Below are 10,860 nucleotides of genomic sequence, written 5' to 3' on the forward strand. Positions count from 1 at the left end.
GATGATTTCAATAAAACACATCACAGTTGATTAAATGTGCAATTTTATGGTTGAAGACCCAGAAATGTGTGATAATTTTAGGCTACGTTTTTAAAACAGCTGTTCCTAATCATTTGTCGCTGGAAAGTCGTGTGTGCCTAATGAAGTGTCCACTTCCGGGCTGCCTTTGAGCGGCGCCACCACGACGAATTCGTGGTCGCCTTTAGTGAGTGACGTCACAATCGCGTTCCCCCTCTGTTATGATCACTCGCGCTGGTGCGCGCGGTGCGTGCACGTGAAAGAGAGGACCCGTGCTTCTCGTGCGAGCGGCTCGCGTGCGCGCGCCGAGTGAGTTTTTTTTTTTTTTTTTTTTTTTTTTTTTTTTTTTTTTTGGCGCGTGCACGCCGCCTTTAAGAGCGCACCCTGCGCTTTCCCGCGAGCACTCGCACGCACAAGCCGAGTGGAGGCGAGCCGAACCGAGCCGTTTATCAGCTGAGAGGGTCCAACCAGATGAGCCAGCACCGACGCCGGGCCGGCTCCGCGAGGGCCACCGGGACTTAGGCCCTCTGGGGCGCGCGGGTGCTCTTGCCCTTCTTCCATCACCTTCCACCGCGCCGTCATGGTTCTGGGTAAAGTTCGGGCTCTGGCCGTGTGCTTCGACACCCTGAACGAGAGCAACCTGCCAGTGTTCTCCGGCGGGGAGATGGTGTCGGGACGGGTTCTGGTGGACGTCACCGGGGACGTCCGCGTCAGGAGTCTGGACGTGACCGCGCGGGGGGTCGCCAAGGTCCGCTGGACCGAGTCCCGGAACGCCGGAGCCAACACCGCCTACACGCAGAACTACACCGAGGAGGTGGAGTACCTGCAGCACCGGGACTGTCTCATCGGCGAGGACAGAGGTGAGTCCTCATGGTCATATGGACACTTTCAGCAAAGTTGCACACACTTTTGAGATAAAAGTCCGAAATGGTCGGAACCACTCAGGCTGACGTGTTTGGACTTTTAAACGACACAAACAAGAAAAGTGATGAGATGAAGGGGAGAGGACAACTCCCTTTTGTTTGCAAGAAGCGGTTCAAACCTGTTCACACACACACACACACACTGCAGTGTGTGTGTGTGTGTGTGTGTGTTTATTAAAGGCCACGAAGGACACGATGGTTCGTGTTAGTGTCTCTCATCATGGCCACTTCCTCGTTTTGCTGACTAAGCTGTTAGTTATGGGGGTTCCGAGGAAAATGTGTGTGACGTCATGTTTGTTTTTCAACTTATCATCAGCACCATCACGAAGGTGACAGCACTCGAGCATCCACTTCCCAGCAAAACTAACAAAATAGAACAATTGCCTCTTTTATACACAAAGTAGACTTTTATTGTGAAAGTCTTGCTTTCATATAAAAATGTTTGGGTGTCATATCACGTGACGTCAACTTTTATTTTAATTTTTTTTCTGTGTCAACGAGTGCACGCCCTTCCGAGCGCGCCCGCATGGCTGTTAAGAGAGAAGTGGGCGGGACTAAGGCGGCCCGCGCACCAATCAGAGGCGGGAGTTCTCGCCCGCTATGTGCGCTCTCCTCCAATGGGCGGCGGAGTCATCCGGCCGGGAGGAGGCTGCTCAGGCTGGTTCTGACCGGTCTGCGCTGCTCGCTGCCGGCGACTTGGCTGGCGCGCGCACGCGCACACGCGCGCGCGCAGAGGCTGTTTTTGACAGCGCAGCGAGGCGCGTGACACCCTCGACTTCCTGTTGCTACTATTTGACTATTTCCATATTTATATAGTTGATCATGTGCAGTGTCAGGCGACTTTTTCAATATTTTAACTATATACACATACTTTTAGAACTACTTTATACCTAATACTGTAAAAAGTACTACTATTAAAGCTACTATGTGCATCATATATTACTATATACCAGGGGTGCTCACAAGTCGTGGGGATCTACCTCATTCATATATATAATTTATCCATCCATCCATCCATCCATCTTCTTCCGCTTATCCGAGGTCGGGTCGCGGGGGCAGCAGCCTAAGCAGGGAAGCCCAGACTTCCCTCTCCCCAGCCACTTCGTCCAGCTCCTCCCGGGGGATCCCGAGGCGTTCCCAGGCCAGCCGGGAGAGATAGTCTTCCCAGCGTGTCCTGGGTCTTCCCCGTGGCCTCCTACCGGTCGGACGTGCCCTAAACACCTGCCTAGGGAGGCGTTCGGGTGGCATCCTGACCAGATGCCCGAACCACCTCATCTGGCTCCTCTCGATGTGGAGGAGCAGCGGCTTTACTTTGAGCTCCTCCCGGATGGCAGAGCTTCTCACCCTATCTCTAAGGGAGAGCCCCGCCACCCGGCGGAGGAAACTCATTTCAGCCGCTTGTACCCGTGATCTTGTCCTTTCGGTCATAACCCAAAGCTCATGACCATAGGTGAGGATGGGAACGTAGATCGACCGGTAAATTGAGAGCTTTGCCTTCCGGCTCAGCTCCTTCTTCACCACAACGGATCGATACAGCGTCCGCATTACTGAAGACGCCGCGCCGATCCGCCTGTCGATCTCACGATCCACTCTTCCCTCACTCGTGAACAAGACTCCTAGGTACTTGAACTCCTCCACTTGGGGCAAGATCTCCTCCCCAACCCGGAGATGGCACTCCACCCTTTTCCGGGCGAGAACCATGGACTCGGACTTGGAGGTGCTGATTCTCATCCCAGTCGCTTCACACTCGGCTGCGAACCGATCCAGCGAGAGCTGAAGATCCTGGCCAGATGAAGCCATCAGGACCACATCATCTGCAAAAAGCAGAGACCTAATCCTGCAGCCACCAAACCAGATCCCCTCAACGCCTTGACTGCGCCTAGAAATTCTGTCCAAAAAAGTTATGAACAGAATCGGTGACAAAGGGCAGCCTTGGCGGAGTCCAACCCTCACTGGAAACGTGTCCGACTTACTGCCGGCAATGCGGACCAAGCTCTGGCACTGAGTATACAGGGAGCGGACTGCCACAATCAGACAGTCCGATACCCCATACTCCCTGAGCACTCCCCACAGGACTTCCCGAGGGACACGGTCGAATGCCTTCTCCAAGTCCACAAAACACATGTAGACTGGTTGGGCAAACTCCCATGCACCCTCAAGGACCCTGCCGAGAGTATAGAGCTGGTCCACAGTTCCACGACCAGGACGAAAACCACACTGTTCCTCCTAATAAATTAAAGGTGTTTAATGATAATACAAGAATGTTTAACACATAGTTAATATTGTTAACAAGTTAAAGGTGTTTAATGATAATACAAGCATGTTTTAACACATATAGTTAATATTGTTAATAAGTTAAAAGTGTTTAGAGATAATACAAGCATAATTAACACATATAGATTCCTTTCTTTCATGAAGACAAGAATATAAGTTGGTGTATTACCTGATTTTGATGACTTGCATTGATTGTAATCAGACAGTAGTGATGACAAACGTCCACGTTTTCAAATGGAGGAGAAAAAAAGTTCCTCCTTTCTGTCTAATACCACATGAAAGTGGTTGGTTTTTGGCATCTTATTTGTCCAGCTTCCATATTCGTTTTTGTACACTTTACAAGAAATACATTGGCGGCAAACTCCGTAGCTTGCTAGCTTGTTTGCGCAGGCTTTCGGAGACTCTTATTTTGAAAGCGCAGGCGCGATGGAGCGGCACTTTTATTGTGAAAACAGGAACTGTGCAGTCAGTCTTTAGGCTTTTGACGGGGTGTACGGTTGAAATAAAAAATGGTCTTTTTTCCTTCACACTTTTGATTGATTGATTGGAACTTGTATTAGTAGATTGCACAGTACAGTATATATTCCGTACAATTGACCACTAATTGGTAACACCCCAATAAGTTTTTCAACTTGTTTAAGTCAGGTCATGTGACCCCTGGCTCTGTTTGATTGGTCCAACGTCACCAGTGACTGCATCTGATTGGTGGAACGGAGTGAACGTCACCAGTGACTGTATTTGTTGAAACGCAGGCACTATGAAGGTCTGTCTGACAGACCAAAACAAACAAAGCGTGCATTAACAGATCGATAAAAATTAGTAGCGAGTAGCGAGCTGAATGTAGATAAAAGTAGCGGAGTAAAAGTAGCGTTTCTTCTCTATAAATATACTCAAGTAAAAGTAAAAGTATGTTGCATTAAAACTACTCTTAGAAGTACAATTTATCCCAAAAGTTACTCAAGTAGATGTAACGGAGTAAATGTAGCGCGTTACTACCCACCTCTGTTAATATTGTTCACAAGTTAAAGATGTTTAGTGATAATGCAAGCATGTTTAACACATATAGTTAATATTGTTAATAAGTTAAAAGTGTTTAGAGATAATACAAGCATAATTAACACATATAGATTCCTTTCTTTCATGAAGACAAGAATATAAGTTGGTGTATTACCTGATTCTGATGACTTGCATTGATAGGAATCAGACAGTGGTGCTGATAAGGTCCGCATTTTCGAATGGAGGAGAAAAAAAGTCCTCCTTTCTGTCCAATACCACATGAAAGTGGTTGGTTTTTGGCGTCTTATTTGTCCAGCTTCCGTACTCCTTTGTATACACTTTACAAGAAACACATTGTTGGCAAACTCCGTAGCTTGTGCACGCCAGCTTTCTGAGACTCTTATTTTGGTAGCGCAGGCAGGATGAAGCAGCGCTTTTATTGTGCAACTGTGCAGTCGGTCTCTGGAGTTTTGACGACAGGTACGGCGCCAGAGTCTGTTGAAATAAAGTGTTTCTCGCCTTCCAGTCGGTCATTTTAATGAGCTGGCAGCAGCCAGCGTCATCACAGAAGACCCTCGGGTGCCGTGAATGTCAATCAAGTGACGAAGTGACGTCATAGTGAAGATTTATGATCGCTCATTTTTAGGACTATTTTTTTTAATGGCTGGCTGGTGATCGACTGACACACCCTCCGAGATCGACCGGTAGCTCGCGATCGACGTAATGAGCACCCCTGCTATATACTATCTATTTAGGCATAATATTTTTTGCTGATGAATATTATTTGCAAGTAAATAAAATTAAACGTGTGATTGACACATCACGTGGCTGCGTTGCCAGACTAATTGACGGGTCACGTGACTTTGTGTTGCCAGACGAGTGTGATTGACGGGTCACATGACTTTGTGTTGCCAGACGAGGACGCCGTGGACGACGCCTCAACGCTGCTTCGCGCCGGCCTGCACGAGTTCGCCTTCAGCTTCCACCTGCCGCAGATGTGAGTGCACGCACGCACGCACACACACACGGACGCGGCGTAAACGTGCGCCGGCATGTGCTCGCCAGGGCGTTGGCGACGTCGTTCGAGGGCAAGCACGGCAGCGTGAGGTACTGGGTCAAAGCCCAGCTCCAGCGTCCTTGGATGCTCCCGGTGAAGACCAAGAAGGAGTTCATCGTCTTCGAGCACATCGACATCAACACGCCGCTGCTGCTGGTAGGCTCCGCCCCCCCAGTCCCCTCTCCCATCATTGCAGTAACGGGTGTGGTCGCTGCATGGTCACCGTGGTAACCGTCATCAGGCTCCTCAGGCGGGTAGCAAGGAGAAGACGCTGTGCTGCTGGTTCTGCGCCTCAGGTCCCATCTCGCTGAGCGCCAAGATCGCCCGTAAAGGCTACACGCCAGGTGAGCTCCGCCCACCCCCCCGCGCGCCGCACGGCGACCCTCGCCCCCCTCACCCCGCTCACTCACGTCCTCTCTCTCTCTCAGTCCGACAGACTGATCTCTTATCCCCTTTCTCCAAGGCGACTCCATCCAAATCTTCGCGGAGGTGGAGAACTGCTCGTCGCGCGTGGTGGTGCCCAAGGCGGCGCTCTACCAGACGCAGACGTTCTTCGCCAAGGGCAAGGGCAAAGAGATCCAGCAGCTGGTGTCCAACCTGCGCGGCGAGCCCTTGGCGCAGGGAAAGAGTCAAAGCTGGGAGGGCAAGCTGCTGAAGATCCCCCCCGTGTCGCCGTCCATCCTGGACTGTCCCATCATACGAGTGGAGTACGCCCTCGTGGTGAGTCGGACATTTCCTCGTCCTTTCACGCTTCCCTTGGCTGAGACCGCCGCCTGTGTTGTCGCCCAGGTGTACGTGGACGTCCCAGGGGGTCTCAACCTGTCCCTGTCCTTGCCGCTGGTGATCGGGACCATCCCGCTGCACGCCGCCAGCTCACGCACGTCCAGCGTCAGCAGCCACGGCAGCACGTCCAGCTGGGTGGGAGTCGCCGTGCGTCCCGAAGGTAAGGCGTGCCCGCCTCTTGTCGTGTCGCCGCCCTCCTCTCTCTAATTGGCCGCTTGTCTTTCTAGCGCCCCCGAGCTACAACGACTTGGCCTTCTCTGAGGCGCACCGGCGCCACTGCCTGCGCGGCAGCGAGGAGCATCATCACGTACACCAGGCCACCTCTTTGCTCACCTACATCAGCGAGTTCAGATACCTGCCCCCCCCACTCTACTCTGAGGTACTTCCTGTCATGTGACATCACTCCTCCTCTTACGTCAGGTATATTTGCATAGTCCTGCAATAGTTACTCCTATTACTAGAGTAATAGTAAAGGTGAAGTTTAATGTTAAGTAGTAGTAGTAGTACTGCATACCTGCCAACTTTTGAAATCAGAAAAACCTAGTAGCCAGGGTCCAGGGGCCGTAGGCCCCGGTAGGTCCAGGACAAAGTCCTGGTGAGGGGTCCAGGGGGGCGAAGCCCCCGACGCAAAATGATTATTAGCATTCAGACAGGTTAAAATGTTGCTAAAACCATCACTTTTCTATCAGTCACAGTGACTTTTCAAAACAAAAATATTACAGCAAAAATCATATGGGTTGATTGACATGTTTATTCTGTAAGCTAACTTCAATAGTTTGAAATTATTTTGACAGTTAATGCCAGTTATCCTGTCAACCTTTCACAAGACTTCAATTTGTTAATTGAAAGTATAAACACTTTTTACAGTAAACAAATGGTAAAACAGTACTAAACAATTCCATTTAAAAAAAAATTGGTGTCATTATTAACTTTCTGTCCAAGCTTGTATAATCTACTGCCTTGTTCAATTGTAAAAAATATTCTGTGCCTAAAATTCACATTTCTATCACAATTATCATACTGTAAACATGGTAAGCTAACTTCATTAAAATTAATAGTCCTGTCAAAAGGCATGGAATTACAATTCAAATGTAGTTTTTTTGTAAGCCTTTCAAAAGAATTCAAAATATGAAAAATTAATGAAAATGAATTGAAGCCATCAGACACTTGAAAAGTGGCACATCACATCTCTAATGTAATCATTTGAACTTTTCAACAGAAATAGCACTGCAAAAATATTAAGGACATACTTCTGTATTTTGGTAGTTATGCTGTCAACATTTAACAAGATTTCTTCAACTTGGACTTGAAAGCATAAATAGTATAAACACTTTTAACAGTATAACAGTACTAAACAATTCCAATAGATAACATTGGTGTCGTTACCTTTTTGTGGCTAAAATCCGAAAAACGTTGAAAGTTTTCCACTTGTATCGCTAGCAACGGCATTAGACTTGTGTTCTTTTTGTCCCAACGTGGTCTTTTACATCGCTAATTCCTCCGTGTCCGATCGAAAAATCTTGTCTGCACAAGGTGCAATTCGCGTAGTTTTCACTCTTTTTGGAACGGATAATTATTCCCGGATAGGCTTTTGAATATTCTTCACGGAATGACTGCAGTTATCTTTTCGGTTTAAGACTCGTTTGCGATTTTTCTCCGGCTGATTCCATGATCGTTCGCTCGTTTGGAAACAATGGCAACTGGTGCCTGGTGCTTGGCAGCGGTGCTATAAATAGCCTCGCGCATTTTTTAAAAATGTTTTTTTTTAATTAATGAAAAGCCGTATTTTTTATCACTGCAACCGTAACCCGGAATAGGTTGATGAAAACCGTACTAATTACGGGAAAACCGGAGTAGTTGGCAGGTATGAAATCGGGAGATTTTCGGGAGAGGCACTGAAATTCGGGAGTTTCTTGGAAAATTCGGGAGGGTTGGCAAGTATGCATTGAAATGTAGGCCAGCTCGGGTGGCTTGTCAGCTCATAGTCTAGCACTGCTCTAAAGACAGTGGGACGTGAGGTTTACACGACGTAGTCTCGCACGGCCACACCAGCTGGCCTCCTTTATGCAGTGGTTAGGACAACACTTAAGGAACATGCAATACGTTTAGTAAGTACAGCTGCTTGCTTGTTGTCATTGTGCTATTATTGCTAATGCTAACGTGCTAGTGTTAGCATTTACATGAAATCACACATGAGATTTCCAAAGAACTGCACTCGATTCAAACGTCAGCAGAACTTTTTTTGCATCCTTTTTTTTATTTTTTTCGTACCTCCCTCAGGTAGACCCGTATCCTGACCCGGCTGGGGTGTGCTGCGTCCAGGAGGCCACGACACTGGAAACATGCCCGTCCCGCTGAGGAGGGAAGAGACACTGTCAGCTGTTGCCACGCGATCAAACATCAGCACCAGTCTCTTCTGGAAACAATACAGACGCCCGCGCCCCCAAACACGACCTGATGATCCAGGATTGGATGACCGCTCGATTAATGTTAACAGATGGCGAGGACGGGACAAGTAAAGGACTGCACATGCACGTTGTAGTAGCTGTGTGTCCTGTACTACAAAGGTCACGTGGAAGAAAAAAATGATGACATCACCCGATGCACTTAAACTGTATGAATGTATGTGTGTGTGTGTGTGTGTGTGTGTGTGTGTGTGTGTGTGTGTGCGTGCTAAAGCACAAACGACCAACTGAAAGAACCACAAGTCGCCTGTTGTCTACTCACCGCTGAATATTGAAAAAAAAAAAAAAAAAAGTTGAACATCCAAAGTGAAAATGTTTACACAAGAATTTGAGAAACTTCCTACTAAAAGTGCAATATTTTATATCTCACGTCTTTTTAGCACAACTTTTGCATCTCTTCCATTTCTCTGCATTCTTCTTTCTATTGTTTTTATTATTATTATTATAATATTATTGTGTGATCCTCTTCTTGCTGTCATGATCGACTTTTGATAAAAAAATAAAAGTTTATTTTATCAAGTCTTGTTTATTTTTATTCAAAAAGTAAAATGACTTTACTTTTTTTCCAAGTTTGTACTTTAGTATTTCTGTTTGCAACCATGTTGTCCTTTTAATTAAAAAAGTATTTTTGGCGAGTTTGAACAAGCACTATGATGGCGATCGATCAAAAAAATGTAAATAATAAAATCTAAATAAGCCACACATGAACTTTAAAATGAACATGAAAAAGATAAATAAATAAATACGTTTTTTTTAAATTACATGAAATATATAGTGGTAGAAAATGAATGGATGGATGGATGGATATAGTTGCTTCTATTCATGGATACTCAATAAGAGCAAAAATAATATGTTAATGTTTTCATTAAAGCCACCGGAACCATCCATCCATCCATCCATCTTCTTCCGCTTATCCGAGGTCGGGTCGCGGGGGCAGCAGCCTAAGCAGGGAAGCCCAGACTTTCCTCTCCCCAGCCACTTCGTCCAGCTCCTCCCGGGGGATCCCGAGGCGTTCCCAGGCCAGCCGGGAGACATAGTCTTCCCAACGTGTCCTGGGTCTTCCCCGTGGCCTCCTACCGGTCGGACGTGCCCTAAACACCTCCCTAGGGAGGCGTTCGGGTGGCATCCTGACCAGATGCCCGAACCACCTCATCTGGCTCCTCTCCATGTGGAGGAGCAGCGGCTTTACTTTGAGCTCCTCCCGGATGGCAGAGCTTCTCACCCTATCTCTAAGGGAGAGCCCTGCTACCCGGCGGAGGAAACTCATTTCGGCCGCTTGTACCCGTGATCTTGTCCTTTCGGTCATAACCCAAAGCTCATGACCATAGGTGAGGATGAGAACGTAGATCGACCGGTAAATTGAGAGCTTTGCCTTCCGGCTCAGCTCCTTCTTCACCACAACGGATCGATACAGCGTCCGCATTACTGAAGATGCCGCACCGATCTCACCATCCACTCTTCCCTCACTCGTGAACAAGACTCCCGAGGTACTTGAACTCCTCCACTTGGGCCAGGGTCTCCTCCCCAACCCGAAGATGGCATTCCACCCTTTTCCGGGCGAGAACCATGGACTCAGACTTGGAGGTGCTGATTCTCATCCCAGTCGCTTCACACTCGGCTGCGAACCGATCCAGCGAGAGCTGAAGATCCTGGCCAGATGAAGCCATCAGGACCACATCATCTGCAAAAATCAGAGACCTAATCCTGCAGCCACCAAACCAGATCCCCTCAACGCCTTGACTGCGCCTAGAAATTCTGTCCATAAAAGTTATGAACAGAATGGGTGACAAAGGGCAGCCTTGGCGGAGTCCAACCCTCACTGGAAACGTGTCCGACTTACTGCCGGCAATGCGGACCAAGCTCTGACACTGATCATACAGGGAGCGGACCGCCAAAATCAGACAGTCCGATACCTCATACTCTCTGAGCACTCCCCACAGGACTTCCCGAGGGACACGGTCGAATGCCTTCTCCAAGTCCACAAAACACATGTAGACTGGTTGGGCAAACTCCCATGCACCCTCAAGGACCCTGCCGAGAGTATAGAGCTGGTCCACAGTTCCACGACCAGGACGAAAACCACACTGTTCCTCCTGAATCCGAGGTTCGACCACCGGAACCTTAAAAAAAAATAATGATGGCGATCAAATGCAAAAGTGTCTGATTGGTTGGTTTTGTGCAAAGAATGTGATTGGTTGGTGGCGTGTAAACAGGAAGTTATACCCGAGCCTGCAGCATTCCAAGGTTCTCATGCTACACGATTGACAACCTTTTTTTGTATTAGATATACTAAATTGAGGATTAGATAACTAATTTTTAGTACTCAACTAGCTGTGTTGTGTAT

The 10,860-nt window shown here is 47.8% G+C and overlaps 1 protein-coding gene across 1 annotated transcript; it reads left to right on the forward strand.

The window, feature by feature from the left end:
* The first annotated feature begins 382 nt into the window (after positions 1-382).
* Positions 383-8,814, forward strand: LOC133574875 (arrestin domain-containing protein 3-like). Its single transcript, XM_061927206.2, has 8 exons — positions 383-878; positions 5,127-5,208; positions 5,277-5,424; positions 5,510-5,612; positions 5,732-5,988; positions 6,058-6,211; positions 6,279-6,430; positions 8,332-8,814. Exons 1-8 carry the CDS (start codon positions 599-601, stop codon positions 8,407-8,409), a joined length of 1,254 nt encoding a protein of 417 aa, XP_061783190.1. The 5' UTR covers positions 383-598; the 3' UTR covers positions 8,410-8,814.
* Positions 8,815-10,860: the final 2,046 nt, after the last annotated feature.

This window comes from Nerophis lumbriciformis, linkage group LG32, assembly GCF_033978685.3.
Source record: "Nerophis lumbriciformis linkage group LG32, RoL_Nlum_v2.1, whole genome shotgun sequence".
Classification (NCBI taxonomy): domain Eukaryota; kingdom Metazoa; phylum Chordata; class Actinopteri; order Syngnathiformes; family Syngnathidae; genus Nerophis; species Nerophis lumbriciformis.